Consider the following 21311-nt stretch of genomic DNA (forward strand, 5'->3'; position numbering starts at 1 on the left):
TATATATATATATATATATATATATATATATATATATATATATAAAATCTAACATTTTTAATTATTATTATGTTTTTTATTTTTATTTTTTATCTTTTATTTATTTATTTTGGTCTGTCTTCTATGGTTGTATGTGTGTATATATATATATATATATATATATATATATATATATATATATATATATATATATATATATATATATATATAATTTTAATTATTATTATGTTTTTTATTTTTATTTTTTATCTTTTATTTATTTATTTTTGGTCTGTCTTCTATGGTTGTATGCATATATATATATATATATATATATATATATATATATATATATATATATATATAATTTTTTAAAAATTATTATTATGTTTTTTATTTTTTTTTTTATCTTTTATTTATTTATTTTTGGTCTGTCTTCTATGGTTGTATGTGTCCGTCCATGATTTAAGGTCCGGAGTGAGCGCACTCTGTAACACAGACGATCTGTGCGGCTGCGCGGCTCTCATGCCTGCTGTTGTATCTGACTCCGGGAGGATGGACGGTGTGTCGCTGGGGTGAGTTGGCTCAGCGGTGGGGATTATTTAGTAAAGCTGTGATTCACGCTGCTTCTACATCTGTTGGATGAACATTTCACCTCACATGACATGTCACCGGTCATAAATCCTAAAGCGGACAGCCCGCGAGCTATCTGTTAGCGCGCAAGCTAGCATTGTTGACTAGTTAGCTTCGGTAAGTTAGCTAGCATCGCTGGCTGCTCAGCTGATGCAGTCAAGCTGCTAAACCAAACTCCAAGTTAACATGCAGACATTAAAGCCTCGCGGTTGTTGTTTCAAGACGGCAAACTAAACGTTATTTGGCTCCTAAAATTAGTTCTTACTTCGATGTGAGAAACGATTTGTGGCAGTTAACGGAAGCTATCAGAGCCTTATGTTAGCGGTGAAGTTAAATGATTAGCAATGCTAACAGTTAGCATGCCAACTATCGCGCAACAAATTCAAAACAACCAATTTTATTAAACTTTTTGTCATATTTGGACAAAAAGAAACCAGCTGTGTGTGACCTGTAAGAGTCGTGAGTGTGTTGATAGTTTACGGACTTGTGCTGTTTTGAGTTACAGTAATACTGTGGTTTGTTTGAGCTGTATTTTAAACTGTGGACATAAATGTAAAGATAAGCTACAGTATTGTACACTCACAGTGGATACAGTCATTTGTTATTTTACTTAAAATGTGACTCTAACCATTTGAAACTTGGACTGACATCAGTTTTCTCAGACGTCCTTTAATTGCATTTAATCCGTTGAAAACTGAGCAAATTGATGTTTGTTGAAATGTGTTTTGAAAGCGCAGCTATCAAAGACAATGAGCAACCTGGCAAGAAATGAGGAAAAGAAAATGACCAACAAATTAAAATAAATTAATTCTTGTTTTTATAAGGAGAAAATATTAGAAGATAATTATAAAAAAAGATCAAAAAACGAGGAAATGCCCAGAAAACGATATTTTTTTTAGTTACCGTTTTTGGTTTTTACTTTTTTTCCCTAAAAAAAATTCAGGGAATTTTCTTGAGACTTTTAACTTCTTACCATATTTTTGACAGTAATCTAGTCAATTTGCTCAAGTTTAAAAGGGTTAAACCAAGCAAATGCTTCATTATATCAAGTCTCGATAATGTCCCTTTTTTCTGCCACCTGCTCTCAGGTAATTGCAGGACACATTTGGTTACTCAATATTTTTATTATCTTTGCTGTTGTTTATATGTAAGTTACCCTTTCTAATGGAAGGCTTGATAACATCCTTCTCATCCATTGATTAGTGGTTGGCCTGTGAGGCCTTTTCCTTAAAAGTATAATCCATTTTTAAGTGTAAAGCAAGCTAAGGTCTATGGATGCTCATTAAACTTTTCAACTGAATTTTAACGTTGACAGATGTTTTAAGATTTCATGTGGCTTGGAGGGAAAAGTATCAGTTTTTTTTCTGCTTTATGAAACATCGCTAACAGGAAATGTTTTTGTTTTTACTCTTTTCTTTGTGTACTTGTCTGAGTAGGGCTTAAATGAAAAGGCTTGCAATTTTCTGTTTGGTCTACAAATCCTGTGAAAAGAAAACGAACAATTAGTGTATCCCTGTCATTGATTAGTTTAAGTGTAGCCAAAGTCTGATATTCCTCTGTGTTGTGGACAAAAACACATCAGTGGGCCACATATTTGCTTTGAGCTTTGATTGAGAAAAAAAACACATTTGATATTGTTTGAAATAAGCAAGATTTTTATGTTGTTGTTTGTTAAACAATGTTAAATTTACCAATAATCGATCAAGGGAAGTGATTACAATTTGCAACCCTAGTCTGATTTCAATGACAAGAGATGTAATCCAGTCTAAAGTTTAAATTGAATAGAGTCACACGATAGAAAGACGAAATGTTCCCGAGCCTAACAGCTTTTTGCCTGAATAAACCACAAATGACATCACTCACTCATTAAAGGGGGCATCATTATAAACATTGTATTTGTCTTTGTGCATTTTTACACATTACTTTTCTTTCATGTAATGCCTGAAGATGAATTTTGCATCATATGTAAATTAAGTTATTTTTGCTATTTTTTTTTACGTTTCTGTGAACACAACTATTGTTTTTTTCACTCAGTCCCACAAACACCTCCCTGTTGCTGTTAACATTCACTGCAAATGTGCATCAACCCGTTGCTAAATAAAGTCCCTCGCAAATGTAACTTGTGCTCCTGCATAGCGTTTGTTAAAAACTACAGAGACCAGCTGTTTGAGGAGATTATTTTGCTTTTTTTTTTTAAAGAAAAGACAGTGCCACAGACAGGAAAGAGAGGTCATTAAGTACTTATGTTAAGTGACTAACATGTTATTGGTTTTGGTTTTGTCGTGATGTTTCATGGTGAATATGATTGAAGGATGTTCGGCAAAAATGATGTCATATAATTATGTTAAATTCAGCCAGGATCCTCACTTAAATAAGCGTGCTTAAAAAGGTTATTTAGTCCGGTTAAGACATTCATAAGAGTGGCGCCCATTGGTTTAATTCATTAGCTCTACAAATAATAAATATAGTAGTTATTAAGATATTATTTTATGTCTTATTTAGGTTAAAGTTATTAATGATCCAGTGGGTGGGGAGTGGGAGTTTGGGTAGGAATTTGTTTCAGATGCATCATATTGACGCTGTTTTCTTTTTTGTGATATATTTGGAAAATAAAAAAAGACCTTGAAAAACAAAACAAAACCTAGAGATGATCTTTTAAGTAGTCTAACTGTTGGGTCGCAATTTATCTCCACTGATCCAGACACTGCCTCTCATGTCTCACCAGTCTGGTGGCCACACCGGCCTCGCCACGTCCAAACTGCAACACGGACTCAGAGGAGGACGCGGTGAATGGAGGGATGCACACGTTCAACCAGACGCACACGAGGAAGGCTTTCCAGCTGATGAATGACCTGAGGAGGTGTGTTTCTGACTGTGTCTTTTGTCCCTACAGAAAGAATTAAGCCGGTTTATACATATGACCATTTTACTTTGACGTGTCATTTTTTGGGGTAAATATGTGAGGAGGTTTATTCAGCTCTGTCAGACAGAAAAATAACAAATAATAAGTAATTCTTTGGATTGTCTGAAAATGTCACCACAGTACTGAATTACTTCTGCAACAATCTACCTTTCATAGTTTTCTCGTTGGCTTTAGTTTCATAGAAAAACTTGCATCTCAGTGGTCGATCTGGTTTGCAGGTTTTTCCCTCAGAATAAAAATACAAATGCTTCCTCTTGTGTTTCTGAAGTAGTAAACCATTTCAGGAGAGGCAGAGATCCAACTTCATGATCTACTAAGAGCCTGAACACAAGAGGAAGTAATGCAGCTGCAAAACATGTCAGATTTTCTGATAAAGCTGTTTCTAGATTGAAAATAATCCTGCGTTCTTGCTCTTTTAGGGCTATTGCTACAGACTTTGTTTTCACATAAAACACTGAAAAACAACACATGCGATGTACTGAACCTCATACAGAGGTTTCAAAATAAAAAATGACCAGACTGCGATCATCCACTCAAACACACGGTTACATTTTTAAGGATAAAATCAGAATAAAAGTGAAAAATGGTTTCCTTGTTGGTCAGTGTTACAAAGGGGAAAAGGAAAATATGAAAAGTCAGACAAGACAGTTTATGATTAGTATGCCACACTTGCAGGGATTACAGGTTTACCTGGCACAGGTCCAGGGGCCCAAAGTGTCAGGAGTACCCTTGGCCCTCACTTGCAACATGTCACTGAAATTACAGACAACAAAGAGACCTAAAACGAGCAGAAAGATAATCAAAAATACGAAAAAAAGATGCAGAGGAATTGTCAAAAATATCGATGAAAAACAGACAAACCCACCACAAAGTCCGTGTCTTGTTGCTGTGTAGGAGAGGTGGTGGGGCCTTTTGCATATCTGTACTCAGGGGCCCATTGTTCTAAAATCCACCCAAGCTTTTGCCTGACTGTGATACTGAAACGTGAAACCTCCAACTGCATCAAATCCATATATATGTATTTATATCATGTAGGAGTTTTAAAGTACAACCCTTTAGATTTAACACCTTGTTCGGCACATTTTCTGGCAGCCATACTTGGCTTTAAAGATGCTCCCTTTTCTTGGCTTGTATACACACATTTTATTTTTTACAGCAGCAGTTATCCCAAACAGTTTCTCTCTCACACTCTGTTTCTTCTCGTACTCCAGTAAAAAGATGCTGTGTGACGTCCAGCTGGTGGCGGGGAGTGTTGAAGTGCCAGCTCACAGAGTGGTCCTGGCGTCCTGTAGCCCCTACTTCTGTGCCATGTTTACAGGTACAAACACACACACACACACACACGGTGGTCTCTGTGACATCCGATGTGTGTGTGCTGACATGTCCTTAACTCTGTTTGTTTTGTAGGTGATATGAGTGAGAGTAAGGCCCATCAGGTGGAGATCAGAGAGGTGGATGGACAGACTCTGAGGAAGCTGGTGGACTACATCTACACAGCTGAGATCGAGGTCACAGAGGACAACGTCCAGGTGAGTGTGTGTGTGTGTGTGTGTGTGTGTGTGTGTGTGTGTGTGTGTGTGTGTGTGTGTGTGTGTGTGAGAGAGTGTTTTTGACACGGAAGGGAGTGAGAATGAGTTGTTGTCTTTTTTCTTGTGTTGAGCTTTTACCCTATTTCCAATTTGAGTTTTGCTTTAAGATAATTGATGTCGCAGGTCAGCAGCAGTAAGAGCATTAGCAGGATATTAACCCTTTGATACCTGAGCAAATTTGCTCGAGTTCTTTCAAAAACACAGGAAGAAGTTACAAGTTATGAAAAACAAACAAAAAAACAACCCTGGATTTTACCAAAAAATGACAGAAAAAAGTTAAAAACAAATAAAAACAAAAATTGAGGACTGGTTGCTTTAACTCTTTTGGCTTTTCCCTTAAATTTCAGACCTACCAAAATGAACCTACCTGAGGAGCAGGTGTTTTATGACATGAGATGTAAGAGCTGGTCGTTTGTGAGCTGTGTGTTGCTGTGAACGCTCTGCATCTGAGGCCTTGTTTTTCTCAGTGGCATTAACTCTGGGTAGCTGCATGGCTCTGGCGCAGGGTTGAATAAATGCAGCAGGATCAAACTGCAGGCAGGATGCTTCCTCTGATTATTAGCACAGGAAGTGTGCATGGAGAGAGGCAGGAAATCCTCCCACTGTTAGCAGCGTGCCCGCCTGATTGGCTCACTGGTGAATGTGTGTTTTGACTACTGACTCATTTTCAGTAAAAGATTGTTTTCAGTCTTCAAACTTTGTGTTTTCACTGCGCAATACATGAGTTGTTTGTGCTGCCCTCAGTCCTCTGTGTGTGTGAGTGTTTGTGTGTGTGTGTGTGTGTGTTTGTGTGTGTGTGTGTGTGTGTGTGTGTGTCTGTGTCTGTGTCTGTGTCTGTGTGTCTGTGTCACAGCTGCTTTTAGCAAAGGTTTAGTCAGCCTGATGCTCCCTTTTAGAAGACATAAGGCTTCAGGGCAGCTGTGCGCAGACTGCAGAGAAGACAGTGACAATGTACAGTCAGAGGACGAGTGTGTGTGTCGACAGAGACTGTCTCACTGACCCAGTTAAGTTTATGTGCCGGGATGTAGCAGCGGGTGTCTCTGAGTGGGAGCATCGTGTTTTCAGAAGTACACTCACTGCCTGCATCACTAAGTGATGGACTAAAGCCCGTTAAACACTGCATAAAAATCCTGCTGACACTCACTAACATCTGACTGTTATGTATAATGGGAAAGGTTATTATCAGCATATACATCCGAATTAAATGACTTTGCATTAGTCACAGCTATTTGTCACCTCCGGCTCTGATCGGCATCGATGGAAACACAACACCTGGAGGAACATGCTAATTTTAGCTCCTTAACAGGTGCTTTGATGCGGCATCACAAATTACAATCTGTCTCTGTCAAAGCAGGCAAACATCGATCCAGTTCAGAAAGAGAGACTGAATAAGTAAGAGATGTATAAAGAGAAGAAGGGGAGAGAAGGGGAATGACACACAGCAGAGGGCCACAGGCCGGACTTGAACAAGGGCCGCTGCAGAAGCATCAGCAATATGGGGCGCACGCTCTACGAACTCAGCTAGAGGTCGCCTCCACATGCTAATTTTGATGGAAAAGGGGTACAACAGACATTTAAGCTGCGTTTGGATGTCCTCGAGTGAGAAGATGCATTAACTGCAGAACTTTATGTATATCGTTAGTGTCATCTTATATTATGTTTCTCTTATTTTAAAATTTTGCCATGTGAAGCCCTTTGGACAGCACGCTGCTGTTTTCCCCAGGCTAAGAAACCATTCATACTGGCACATTCCTGACACATTCCAGTTAGGCTAACCCTTCAGCCTGAGGTTTGCAGGCCCTGCTCCGGAGCCGGGTTATCCCCTGAAAATGGACTTAACTCAGGGCTAAAAGTTTCCAGTGTGAAACGAGACTGTATATTAACAAAAAAATTTCGGAAGGTTAAAATAGCACACATGCACACGGGATAATGGCTGGCTTGTTGGCCAACTTGCCGGACTGATTGGTAACTGCCTGGCTGGTTGATTGAGCAGTTAATTAATAATTATACTGACTGACCAGCAACATTGTTGAAGTAATGAATTTTTAGGTATCTTGGTAAACTAGTAGCTAACTGACTTCCAGCTCCTAAATCTTTGGCTGTGGGTGATAAATAATTATGCTCCTTAATGTTATTTTTTAAAACTTTTTGCATGTTTGAATCTATAAGATGCCCCAGAACATGGATACCTGAGTCGGTTCCTTTCAATAAAGTTTAGTATCGACTTTATGTCTGTGTCCTCACTGCAGGTCCTGCTGCCAGCAGCGAGCCTCCTCCAGCTGATGGATGTTCGGCAGGTTTGTTGTGAGTTCCTGCAGTCTCAGCTTCACCCCACCAACTGTCTGGGCATCAGAGCCTTCGCTGACCTGCACACATGCACGCAGCTTCTCAACCAGGCCCACGCATATGCCGGTAAGCTTCTCGATGTTCACACCACAGATTCTGAGTCATCTTTTCACTGTATGTATGTGTGGTTTGTTAGGTGGAGGTACTTTTATGTAATGGTTAGTTTCACCAATTGTGAAAAATGCCATGTCATGTTCTAAGCATGAGTGTTAGAAAATCACACCACAGACATTTATGCATGTTAAAATTTAAGTTTTGGGTGATGTTTAGTCTGTGGTGTGTGTAACCCTGCATGTTTGTGTCTCTCAGAGCAGCACTTCACTGAGGTGGTGCAGGGAGAGGAGTTTCTGGGACTTTCTCTGCAGCAGGTGTGCAGCCTCATCTCCAGCGACAAACTCACTGTTTCAACGGAAGAGAAGGTCAGACAGCACGATGGACACACACACACACACACACATACATCATATGCCTCATAAGCTCAGCTTGGCAGCAGACGTATCCAGAGGACAGCACGTCTCTCTGTCAGTCAACAGGGCGAGTGTGAGGGAGCATCTGTGTGTCATCCTGCCGTCAGCAGCAGCAGTCAGAGTGACTGAGACACAGAGGGACAGTGTCATACTGTTCACTGTCAAACTGGCTGCCACAATCAGATACCAATGAATTATCTGCTACAATTTATTGGTGGGTTGATCAATAAAAATAGACACTAAGACCCCCACGTCTTTTTTTTGAAATATTCATTTTAGCTCAGTCAGTGTTTTCACTGTTACAGTGTTGGAGACACCGTTAAGGATGTTGAGCAATAAAACAAGACAATCTAAGGTACCAGGGTGACAGGAGGAGAAGAGGCTTTTCGGACCCTCTCAGCTGTGTTATATTTAAAAAACGCAACAGGAGAAACATTTAGTGACTTATTTAGATCATCAGGGAAAAGGAGGAAATATATTGTCATTTATTCCCATCCTCGATGCTCTCAGTAACCACAGAACAAGCAGCCGTCAGGCCAGTGTCTCCCACTCTCTCTCCTCCTGCACCAGGTGTGTGTGTGACAGGCGGACAAGAGGAGGCGCTGCTTGCGGTGTGAGTTCAGGTGTAGTGAGTTTCCAGTTCGGTTGTGTTGAAAGAATAAACTGATATCTGATGCTGGATTCCTTCCAGCTCCCAAAAAGCAGAAAAATATGTAAATATGCAGTTTGCAGCAAAGCCGTTACTTAGGGACTGTTCTGTAGCTGTGCTGCTTCCTGACATTCTGGGGAAAGATGGGCAAAAATGCTTTTGCTCGCTGGCAACTTCATGAAAATACTCTGGCGTGGAAAGAGTTAATAGAGGAGTGAGATAGGCCAAATTTTTTTGTTTGTGTGGACTCAGTTCTGTGCCAGATTTTCAGTATGTGAAGAAAAGGGATGTTACCAGTCAAATACTTGGTATTGGTGTGGTACTGGCAGGGTTCCCAAAGTCATGGAAAACCTGTAAAAGTCATGGAATTTCACAATCACAGTTTCCAGGGTTGGAGATGTTGTGAAATTGTCAGAAAGTGGAAAAGTAATTTAATTTAATTTAATTTAATTTTGCCGTGTGTAATGAAATTGTTACAGTAATCTTCCATGGATAATTTTCCATAAAATGTAACAAAACTGCTTTTTCATTTCCTCTAGCTGTTGATGTACCGTAACTCTAATATGTGTCAAATTTTGACTATGTTTTGTTACCATAAGTACTTTTCTTAATTTTCTCGCTACATAACATAATTTCTAACTGGAACTATGCTTTGAATAAAGTTTGAATCTGATATGTTTGAAAAACGCAGGGCAAGGAGAAAACAATATTATGGGTCCTTGAAAAGTCATGCATGAGTTTTGAAATGTTCAGTACTGTGGTCCTCTCTACATTTTATACTTAGGCTGCTGTTATTTATGTGTTGAGTTATATTCATTTAACTTTTTTTGCAACGTCATTGATGCAAGGGCTGCATTGAGTGTGGAGTTATAGCTAGTATTGCACACTGGATATATAATTCCTTTGTTTGTTTAAATACTCAAATTTGAACTTTGGCACAAAGCTGCAGTTTAAATGTGATTTTAAATGTTTGAGTGGTGCTGACCAATCAAAAATACCAGTCAATGTTCTGTACCACAAAAAAGTTGAAGTAAAAAAAAGCAGCAGTAATGCACACTTACAACACTGATCAATTTTCCTCTTTGATCCAGATAATATAAACGGCTCTGTGACCTGCAGTCATAGAAAAGGACCCGATTAACCATAATACAATATGTACCTGAACCTGATTGGGTCTTGGGTCCTGGGGTACGGGTATTTGAAGTTGTAACTTTATTTTGTGCAAGACACACAGACCCAAAACAATGCAGTCTCCATCCTTTTAGCAACACATACATTTTATTATGTACCTTATTTTATTACATTTGACGTGTCTGTGTTTCTGTGGCCTGTGTGAACGTGAAGTGGGAGTAGCACGAACTGTGTTGTTGGCAAACGATTTCTAGTTTGAGTTCAGACATCAGCTAGTTTAAAATGCTGGAAGAGAATAAAGTGGTTGAGTAACGGCCCTCTTTCCCTCAACTGCCATCGCTGTTGTTCCTTTGTGCACAAAGACGGGCACTCAGCCGCCCGTCTGTCTTGAGTGGAGCTGCTCCACAGGCCAACAGGGGATGATCAAGTGTAAATGTGTGTAAATCTATCGATGTAAAGTCGTAGATTTTGGTTAGAAAAACACGTAGGACAAAGGTCTGTCACCTCTGTTATGCAGATGTCCCGCTGGGTGCAACTGTGAGCAGTATTTCACTTTGAAAGAAGTCGGTATCGACAGCTCAGACGATGCAATTTACACAATCAATGAGTTATATCATCTAAATGGTGAGGCGTGTCAAATCATTTCACCGTGTCTCCAAACCTTTGCAGTGACGCATTAGTTTTAGCTTTGCATTTCCAACTTATTTCACTTACACACACAACTTTCTTCACCCTTTTTTTCTTTTAAACAGTGTTTTAAACAAACAAAATACTTAGATTCACAAGTAATTGTATTTTTAAGTGCAAAAAGGACAAAGAACATTACTTTGCATAAGAAATCAGAATCAGTTTGAACAATCCCTGTAAGCATTTTGTCTCCATTTTTCTTAATATTTATTTTTCTTATCCAGTTACGCTGCCGTCTGACTCTCCTCTCCATCTCTCTCCCTGGTAGGTGTTTGAGGCGATGATTTCTTGGATCAAAAACGATAAGCCAGCTCGTCTGGAGTACATGCCCAAACTGATGGAGCACGTCAGACTTCCACTGCTGTCCAGGGATTACCTGGTACAGGTAAAAGAAATTCTCTGTTCTGCTTCACCTTCTCTGCATTCTTCACCACTATTTTTCACTTTTGGCTGTCTTCTGCATTGTTGTGTATGTCGCTCACGTAAAATACTCTACTAGTCATAGACAAAGGTTTGCCTGAATGGTCAGTCAAGAGTCTCAGTCTTCAAGATCACATGATATCTATAGAAATAACTGCAGTAAGTGACAGACTACAGATGTTAGTCCTCTGAGTTTTTAAGAAATCTCTTGTATGAGTTGGAAATGAATCAAGATCTAACACCAAGTCTAGTTGCCTACTACATGCAGACATGCGAAAAGACAAACAAGGTCTAAAAGTGCACCACAGTGCCTCAGCTGAGACTAAAATTGAGTGAAGCTTATATTTTTTTCCTTTGGAGCTTGTTAGATCTGATAATAGTTCACTCTTTGTTCTTAAAAGTCACGCATTGGAGAAACCTGGTTCCCGTAGTCAGGGTAGGGGATTGGTGAAACCAGAATTTCTCTGGCACGTAAACAGGAAACTGTGTTTCTAGTGGACTTTTTCCAGCAAGTGAATGATAATAGATTGAGGACAGGAAAAGTAACAACTAAAGTCTGACTAAAATCAACACACAGTTCCCACGGATCCTTGAAATGTCCTAAAAGGCATTGAATTCATTAATCTAAATCCTTTTCTTTGTCTTAATCAGTTTCTGATCTCAAATAATTTGCAACATCTATTTTTTTGTTAAATAATTTCACAAATTCCTTTCTGAAACTCATTGGGAAACACAAAATCGCCCAGAAAACTGTCCAGAAATGCCAGATATTTCTCACTTCCGTTGGTGAACCAAAGAGATACCTTGATAATATATTATGTTCATTGTCTTCCATGTGTACCGCTCTAAAAAGGTTTTTTTTTTTTTAAACATTTGTTGTAGATAATTAGCTTTTTCACTGGCCAAAAAAATAAATGGGCAAAATAAAATTGTCTTTCTTCAGTTTTGGTTATTAGAAAATTGTTCTTTAAAAAAGTCTTAAAAAGTCTCCTTGCCTTAAGCTACAGAAACCCGCTAACACACAGTATCCTCCAGAAGTTTAATAAGTAAGTTTTCCATTGTGGAATATTTGTCTATTGACAACAGTAACTTGGCAACTCAAATATATTTAAATGCACTGTACGCAGCCTATGAATCCTGTGTAATAATTTTGTTTTTCAGACAAAGGTGAAATTTGCCCGAAATTTTGTTTCCGTTTCAGATTGTGGAGGAAGAGGCTTTGATAAAGAACAACAACACCTGTAAAGATTTCCTCATAGAAGCAATGAAGTATCACCTGCTGCCAGCTGACCAGCGGCACCTCATCAAGACGGACAGGACGCGACCACGAACTCCCATCAGCATCCCAAAAGTACACAAACACGCACACGCAAACGCACATTTTCACATGACAGTTGGACATGTAGCACAAGATGTGTACTAGCCTTGTAAAAAGCAGCTGTATCAGCTGTGTATTTTCTTTTGTAAACACTTACTGTATTTTAACACACTGAGTATAATTCAGATGTCTGACACTGAAAGTGTGCGTGTGCAGGTGATGATTGTGGTGGGCGGTCAGGCTCCGAAGGCGATCCGGAGTGTGGAGTGTTACGACTTCCAGGAAGATCGATGGTACCAGGTAGCCGACCTGCCTTCAAGACGCTGCCGGGCAGGTCAGTCTGTGGTTCGTAGAGCTGCATGTGACTGAATGAAAGTTTGACTAGTTTAGACAGTATGATCCTTTCGTGAAGGTCAGGTAACATTGACCTGTTTCTGTCTGTCACTGCGTCCAGGTGTGGTGTCCATGGCGGGCCGTGTGTATGCGGTCGGGGGGTTCAACAGTTCCCTGAGGGAGCGAACGGTGGACGTGTACGACGGAGTGAGAGACCAGTGGAGTGCGGTGGCGAGCATGCAGGAGAGACGCAGCACTCTGGGAGCTGCTGTGCTCGGGGATTTACTGTACGCCGTGGGAGGCTTTAACGGAAGTATAGGTACACATTTACACGCTAAAGGACTTTGCTACTGCATCTACAGTAGTTATTAGTAGCAGGTTTATATTTTTATTTCTGTCCAGTGTAAATAAACATTCTTGCTCCTTCACAGGTCCAGAAAATGTGTTTGAAAATTTTCAAGTCATGAAAAGTTAGTCTGAGAAAATGCTCCGACTAATTGACCAACAGTCATTTTACAAATTAGTACAATAATTTTGTGAAGAGTCAGTTTCTTGAGAGTTATCGGTTGTCCAATCACAACTGATTTTCAAAGATATGAGCTGTATAATTCTGTTATTTTGTGCGAGGCTAAAACAAGGAAAACAAAAGGTTTTTAAACCCTAAATTTTCTAATTCTACAGAATTTGTTAATGTTGAGGCTTTGAGTGATGAGATAAATTATTTATAGCCTTTTTCTGAGATACTGGATGTATATTAGTATTTCAATCGATGACTAGGACATAGCGATAAGATTGGAAATAATAATAATATTAATAACAACTTTATTTATATAGCCCCTTTTAAAACAAAGTAACAGAGCGATTGATAGGATTTTCTGTGATGAAGTTGAGGAACGGAGACACCGGTTGAAGCTTCAATCAGGAAACGTTTATTACGAGCGCTCGGGTCGATACAGAAACGAAAGAAACATGCAAGCAGCCGTTCATCACAGAACAGAGAGAAGACAGCGGTATTTGTGCAGTTGTCATGACGTAGATGGTTGGTATCAATTACTAACATGTCAGATACTAAGGTTCTCTTGAGAAGTGAGGAATGTGTTTGTGTTACTAAATTTACTGGCACTGGTCCATCTCAGGTATCACGGTCAAACATAACTTGCAGGCACTAAGACTTTACCATATAGAGGTAGGTATTTACTTGAGGAAGACATTGAGGTTTAAACTAACTGTGGAGGATGCATAATCCTAAAAAGACATACTAACAGCGCTTTACAGTAAAAATCAAATAACAAAAGTAAATGAAATCCAAAAAACAAGATAAAAAAACAAGATAAAGAATAATTTTATTATTTACAACAAATACTATCCGTTAAATTAAAATAATTATAATAAATCTTTTTAATTTTTGCACTTATTCTTGCACTTATTGCACTTATTCTTCACTTCCTGCATTACTATTACAAAATAATTAATGATGAGGTCATCTAACACACCAACACAACAGTTCCTGCACATCTGAAGAATGAAAAAAGTGCAAAAAATATTGGATGTATACTGGGAAACCAAAGTACAGTTTTAGTGGCATCTAATTACAGAAGAAAAGTTCACTAAAAATATACAAATTCAGTGAGAAATGTCTGGAGTAAAATAAGTTAATGTGTGAGGAGTAAGTTTGCACTTGACTTGTTTATCAGAGCAGAAGTGCTGATTTAGTTATCCTGTTCAGTAGTTTCAGTCGTATTATTTCCATCCGGTTTAGCATCTTTATCTGTTGAACAGAATATAATTGCTTGCAGTAGCAGAGCTGCAGTGTTAACAGAAAACACAAGAGACACGGGAGCCTTTCTTCTTCTCTCCTCCTCAACTCATCGAGCAGCTGGAGACAAAATGTTTACACCTATGAACGCATCAACACACACACACACACACACACACACACACACACACACACACACAGTCTAGCCTGTTAATGTTATTTAATCTAATCTGTTTGCCTTTCTGTTCTTCTTACTCCTTCAGGTTTATCCACAGTCGAAGTGCACAATTATAAAACCAACGAGTGGATATACGTCGCCTCCATGAACACCAGACGCAGCAGTGTGGGTGTAGGGGTGGTCAATGGTAAGACAACAAGTGTGTGTGTGTGTGTGTGTGTGTGTGTTTGTGTGTGTGTGTGTTAGAGATAGAGAGAGAGAGAGATATTGGCAATATTGTTTTACAAACATTTGTGCCAATAAAGCTAATTGAATTGAATTTGAAACTGAATTGAGAGAGAGATCTGGATTATATCATGTGTCATTTCAACTGAAAGGACAAAATTTAAATGTTACATATTTTAAAGGGATAGTTCACCCCCAAAACAAAACTACATGTTTTTCCTCATACCTGTAGCGGAACTATTTTCTTTCTTCTGAACTCGACCGGCCAACCGTATCACGGTGCAGGAATAAACGCGCATCTTCTCATGGATGAGAGGCTCGTCGCGAGATGGAAACATTAATGGTGTTCTTCTTTGAGCTGTAACGTTAGCTCGCTCAGTGGTGTTAGGCGAGTGCCTAACACCGCTGCCTGCTTCCTTCTGTGCAGTGATACGGTTGTCAGGTGTAGTTTAGCAGAAAGAAAATAGTTCCAACATGAAACTGCTCACAGCAAAGGTCTGTGGATTATCTTGGGTAACTGTGAAAAAGAGACATCGCTGTTTTCAAATATATTTTTTGGCGCTTTGAGCACCACAAGCCGAGTGCCCTTTAGATTCATTATATTTGAGAGAAGGCAGACATCTCTGTCACTTAACTCACACTAAAGCAGTTTAGACTGATGAATCGCACTGCAGGTAAGAGGAAAAACGATTATTTTTAATTTTGTGGTGAACTGTCTCTTTAATGTCCTTGTGTGTTTGCATCTGCAGGCAAGTTATATGCAGTAGGAGGATATGATGGAGCGTCCCGTCAGTGTCTCAGCACAGTGGAAGAGTACGACCCTGTTGCTGATCAGTGGTGCTACGTAGCTGACATGAGCACACGGCGCAGTGGAGCAGGTACACACACGCACACACATATTCTACCCTACATATATAATACACACACACAAAAAAGATACAGCTTTGAGTGTGGCTATTGGAAAGAGATGCACACTTTTTTACACTGGAAATAAGCTGTCATTAGATATTGTCTCAATATTATTAACATCTTAATTTATTTATTTATTTCATTTATTTTAAAGACTTTTTTGCCTTTACTTGGTAGGACAACTTAAGTCTGAAAGGGGGAGAGAGAGGGGATGAGGGGATGACCTGCAGCAAAGGGCCGAGGTTGCAATCGAACCAGCGGCGGCTGTGGCGAGTACATAGCCCCTGCACACGGGGCGCCCGCTCTACCAACTGAGCTACTGGACGCCCCAATATTATTTTTCTATTATTGTGTTCATCTGTAGCAGATAGAGTGTAGGTCAGCCTGGCACGGACCCTGAATATAGAGCTGGATTACCTCATTAGGGTCAAAGCAGCCAAACACAGGACGTAGATTACACTTAATGATACAGTACTGAGCTTTTGCCAACAGTTTCCTGCACAGCAGCAGCACCACCTGGTGGACTTGGTCTGCAATTGTAGGAGCAAAAATCATAGAAAGAAGTATTATGGTTCATTACAGTGTGCTGACCTTCACCTTTGGTTTGCAAAAATATAAATTATATGTTTATCCTGTGTGTGTAACATGTATATTCAAATCTAAGTTCTGGGATTGTTTTGTAATTTATTTTTTGTCCAGGAGTGGGTGTGTTGAACGGTCAGCTGTACGCAGCAGGAGGACATGATGGTCCTCTGGTGAGGAAGAGCGTGGAAGTGTTCGACCCACAGACCAACACGTGGAGACTGGTCTGTGACATGAACATGTGCCGACGAAACGCAGGTCAGATAACGACCACAGACGCAGAAACCTTCAACCAGCTGTCGCATAAAAGCCAGATGCTGTTGCTAACAGTTACTAAGGGGGGCGGGACTTAGAAAGGGGTCAAATTAAAAATGAATAAATAAATAATCAAGATCAGGACAGCCATAAACGTAATGGCTAAAAATAGATAATATGTTAAATGGCAAGAAGACGTTTGAGGATTTTTTAAAAATGTACAACTCTCTCCTGAAGGCGTCTGTGCCATCAACGGGCTGCTGTACGTGATCGGAGGAGACGACGGCTCCTGTAACCTCTCCTCCGTCGAGTTTTACAACCCGGCCACGGACAAGTGGAGCCTCATCCCCACGAACATGAGCAACGGACGCAGCTACGCAGGTTAGTCTGGTCATCACACCGAACACGGTCATATTTGGGATGTTTACAGGACCTTAAAAAGTCTTAAAATGTCTTAAATTCAGTTGTGTAAATATAAAGCCTTAAATTTGATTTTTTGAGGTCTTAATTGACACAAATGATCTCATTTCAATTTTCCATTGTATAATTTGTTTTTTTGTCAACATAAGTCAGGCTCTTCTGTGTGAAAAACCTTTTTTTTGACCACTAAACCAAATATTTTACTTTTTACTTGCATGGATCTGTTGGCAAAATGTGGACTGTAACACCCGCTAACGTAATAAACCACAAATTTAACACAATTTTTTTGTAATAACCTCTCACATCTGTTGTGGATGAAAATGAAAAGTGATCTTTGTGGTCATTGTTGTTTGTTTATTTATACACCAGCCGATGGATTCGAGTCAGCTCATTAACATAACCAATCCCTGCAAATTTAATAGCTATTACATTTGCAGGAAATCACGTATTACGTTTTTAGAGGGCAACTGCTATTACGTTTGTGGGAACTGTGTTGCGTTTGTAAGATTATTACATTAAAAGCTGCAGATTTGCATGTATGGGCTGTTATTACGTTGGTGGGTGTTAAATTGATTAACTGGACTCATTTTGAAAACACATTCCCACATTAAACCTGCAGGGGACCACTTATAAACTATTTACATTTATTCACCTGCAATGCTTTAATCAAAAGATTATTTGTCCAAAAATTAGTTTTAAATTTGGCTGAAAATAAACTTGAAAAGGTCTTAAAAAGCTCTGAATTGAAGTGCCTGATCCCTGCAGACACCCTGTCGTTTTCTCTTCAGGCTCAGGTTCCTTTATTTGTATCCGTAGGTAAATTTTCTCTCTGTGACGTTCACATGATTCTTCACATTTGAGCTGCTCACGTAGCTGCTCCTCTCTCGCTCTCCTCTCACTCCTACAGGAGTCGCCGTGATTGACAAGCCTTTATGACCTGAGGCCTCCCGCAGCAGCAGCTCTGCGTCGGCAGCCGACTCCACCGAGCCTCACACTGACGTCTGAAGCTCCACAGGCAGCAGAGAAGTAAACGCTGTCCAAATGGACGGGACGCCCTCAGTCCTCCCTTGACTTAATTAAGGAGGCAACTTGAGGAGTTTTTTGGCGCTAACCGTGGTTTCGTTGCGTTGTGCGTTTCTAACTGTGAGATCTCGACTCTTAAAGGACGCTGTTGCACTGGATGAGAAACGCGGCAGAGTGGGCTTATCAGAACTTTGTCTTGCTGAGTTTTTAAAATGCCAAGCACAAAACAAAAGGCTGTATCAGCTGACGTGAGACTCGGACGCTGGTGTCTGAGAGACTCTGACGGGCCAAACGCAGCCGAGTTTAGATGATGGCGCTCATGTGACGGGCTGCATCAAATCTGAGAAACTAAATACTTCAGAACAGCAGCTCGCTGTTTTCTGTGCGCCTTCAGTGTTAACGGTATTGCTGTAGTTATCAGGGCTCTGCAACACTGGCTCGTGATTGGCTGTTGCAGAAGAATTATCCAAAGTCCTGGAAACTGAGCACGCCCGTGAGACTTATTTTTTAAATTATGAGACTTGCCACAGTTCCTAGAATATAAATCAGCTTACAGCAACTATTTTTGCGAAATTGTCTGTTTCCTGCGCCGCTCGTCAGCAGGTCCAGCTGCTGAATGGTCGTTTGGTTCGCAAATCAGCTGCTGAGTGTATTTGCTCTCAACCTGGACGCCTGGACCTAGAGGGCCGCGAGACAATTTTAAGAATGTAGAAAACATCTTATATGCAAATCAGCTGTTATATTTAATATTTTTGAGATTGTTTTTAAAGAGAGCCACTTTTTGTGGCTTCCAGTTGATCTGATTCGACGCAGCAGGACTTGAGTCGACGCACTACTGATGCACTGAACGCTTGCACTGACAGATGCAGACCGGCAGGCTGGCTGTCTGACTCACTGATCGGCCGAGCCGGACGTCTGCCGTCTCTCTGACTGACCAACTGGATGACTGACCTGCTGACAGACAGACGGCCGCTCAGCCGTCTGTCTTCGTTACTCACGGGAGAGTTTAGACTCACCACTTAAAGGCCAATCATTTCATCAGAAATTGGAAAAAAAAGAAGAAAAAAAAACGTGCCAGTTCTGCTGATGGTAATAATGCTGGAGTCACATGGTGTTTTTATCTCTTTCTGCGCGTTCGCTGACGGAGAGCGTCAAAATGCACTGTAGAAATCCGACTGTAACATTCTAATGTTAGAGATGCAGGTTTAAGATTTTCTATTTATTGTTTTGGGACATTTGATTACAGCATTAATCAGAGTGAGGTTCTCATTTCATTCGCTCAGCCTCGTCGTCGTGCTTCGCTCTGCGCTCCGCTCACATTCATCGGACGATGATGCTGGCTGTATTTTAGCTGTGCTTATTTAGCTGGTGCCATAGCTTTGGAAAGACAGAGATTTATAGGAGCTGCTTCATGAACCGAGTTCTCCGCCGAACTTTTCATTTCTGCCTGCAACCTTCCAGAAATCGTGGACGCTATCGACAGTTTTCACAGCCTCGTGACAAAAAGTGAAACACTAACACAAACTGTTTTTTTGGATGTTTAGTCAAATTTGCAAATCGTGTACTTCTTTAGTCGCACCTCATATAGACTGAAGAAAGTGTTTTTCTTGTCTTCCAGGAAGCTCGTTTCAGTTTATGTGATCACAGTTTAAAATGACTTCATTTGCGAACAACATGCTGAAATTATCTCTGTGAATATTTTGTTTTTTAAGGAAGTTTCCTCGCTCGCTTTTCCTCATTAACAGACGGGATCTGAAACTCACACTTTTAGTTCGTGCAACAGCAATATTTTGACAACATTTATTATTTAAAACAGAAAAACCTCTTCACTGAGTGCTCCAAAATACTCAGAGTAAAAGAGTATTTAGCCATTTATTTCTGAGTTTCACTTTATTGTGCAGCTCTAATTAGATCTTCTTTATCGACTCAGATTTCAAGTCCTGCTGTGTTTGAAACTCCTACATTAGACATTAGGCTTTATAGTAACTAATAACTCATTTTCTGACACTTAACAGTCATCGTCGCTCATGATGAAGACGTGTTGAATGAAAGGTGAAATTTTTCCTCTTTTTTTTATAAGACGAACACTACCTTTTTGTTCCTTTGTGGGATTTTTTGAGAGCACTACATAGAGCATAAAATGCTCCCTGAGAATCTGATACTTAAAGTGACGGAAGAGAAAACAAACCCCAATCGCCAGAGTAGATGTTGGCATGTACGTTTTAGCAAACCATGGATGAGTTTCATTTTCTATCATGCAGCAGATATGTTGAAACTTTATTTCTTTACAGTTCTGTGTTTGAACTTTGCTGCGGTTAAACTGTGATTAAATTAAGGCACAAAAACAAACATCACGTTTGGGCCTAAAACACCCACATTTGGTGGAAACATGATGATGATTCGCAAAAAGACATCAGCTTGTTTTTGTTTGTTGCTTTGAAAACTTGTCTGTCGCTTTGCAGGTTTTCGCCTCACACCCTTTTCCCGAAAATTAACCCCTAATCCATCTCGCTGCGCTGTCACACCGTCCGCCATCGCCTCCACCTCCTGATGACAGAGTGAGCTCATACTCTGCTTCATTATAGAAATATTGGAAAAACGATGAAGGAAAGTGCTTACAGTTTGCTGCCATAGTACAAATGTAACGTGTCTTTGGTTTGCAGAAATGTAAAATGCCAACATTTTCTTCGGTCGACCGGGCTGAAACGATAAACGTACTGAAGGCTGATTTCAGGCACAGCAGACGATGTTTAAGCTTCCTATCCGCATCTGAACCTGCGATTTTCTTCAAAAAGTAAAGAATGGAAACCCGTAGCTGCCTGGACTGCAGGGAAAATGCATTTTTCAGTCTAAAAACACTTTTATACTGTAGACAATAATCAACATGAAGTTCTAACTATATGCAATCTGATCTGACGTAGACGGACTGACACAAACAAACACCAGGAGGGTCGAGATTCAGCGTTCATTCTTGACATGGAAACAGGAATTGATAAAAACGATTTCTCTAAAGGTCGATTTAGTAACTGTTCTGGAGCTTTTCACCGAATCGAATCGAATAGTTATTGTGAAGATATTAAAACGACTCTAAGAAACTTTTTCAGGGCTCCTGATCCGTGCTGACTCGGCCCAAAGCTAAAGAGCAGCTACTAAATTTACCTTGAAGAAACTTTCTTTTTTGTTTTTTGGTTACAAAGTATGTACGTTTTCAGAGGAATAATGTTCTTACTAAGCGCAGATGTTCTATTTTTAATATAAACTGTGGAAGTTGTGAACTAAACAGTTGATATTGTGAGTTTATTAACAGTCGTGTGTTTGGAAGATCGTTTGGTTTGTTGAACTTTTATTCAGAGGTGAAGTTTGTGCACTGAACTTACAGCCGATCTGTAAACCTTCAAACTTGAAATGATTTAATTTAACAACGAATACTAAGCAGGCTTATTTTGCAAAAAAAAAAAAAGGCTTCTGTGCGTTTTTGTCTGAAATTG

At 39.8% G+C, this 21311-nt stretch overlaps 1 protein-coding gene across 3 annotated transcripts; it reads left to right on the forward strand.

The window, feature by feature from the left end:
* Nucleotides 1-470: 470 nt before the first annotated feature.
* On the forward strand, nucleotides 471-21103 carry klhl3 (kelch-like family member 3). 3 transcript variants are annotated; one of them, XM_042493180.1, is made up of 15 exons: nucleotides 471-554; nucleotides 3314-3472; nucleotides 4747-4853; nucleotides 4943-5064; nucleotides 7374-7536; nucleotides 7780-7889; nucleotides 10673-10789; nucleotides 12026-12175; nucleotides 12359-12476; nucleotides 12597-12794; nucleotides 14495-14596; nucleotides 15384-15512; nucleotides 16243-16383; nucleotides 16618-16761; nucleotides 17708-21103. In XM_042493180.1, exons 1-15 carry the CDS (start codon nucleotides 505-507, stop codon nucleotides 17734-17736), a joined length of 1839 nt encoding a protein of 612 aa, XP_042349114.1. In that variant the 5' UTR covers nucleotides 471-504; the 3' UTR covers nucleotides 17737-21103. The 3 variants fall into 3 exon arrangements, with proteins under 3 accessions (XP_042349114.1, XP_042349116.1, XP_042349115.1); XM_042493181.1 differs by having other exon boundaries at nucleotides 473-554; nucleotides 3338-3472; XM_042493182.1 differs by lacking the exon at nucleotides 17708-21103 and having other exon boundaries at nucleotides 16618-16766.
* Nucleotides 21104-21311: the final 208 nt, after the last annotated feature.

Source organism: Plectropomus leopardus, chromosome 9 (genome assembly GCF_008729295.1).
Source record: "Plectropomus leopardus isolate mb chromosome 9, YSFRI_Pleo_2.0, whole genome shotgun sequence".
Classification (NCBI taxonomy): Eukaryota; Metazoa; Chordata; class Actinopteri; order Perciformes; family Serranidae; genus Plectropomus; species Plectropomus leopardus.

Coding starts and splice junctions, on each gene's coding strand:
- klhl3 (XM_042493180.1), top strand. CDS start 505: ATGCCTGCTGTTGTATCTGACTCCGGGAGGATGGACGGTGTGTCGCTG. Junction 5,065..7,373: donor TCACAGAGGACAACGTCCAG/GTGAGTGTGTGT, acceptor TCCTCACTGCAG/GTCCTGCTGCCAGCAGCGAG. Junction 7,890..10,672: donor CTGTTTCAACGGAAGAGAAG/GTCAGACAGCAC, acceptor TCTCCCTGGTAG/GTGTTTGAGGCGATGATTTC.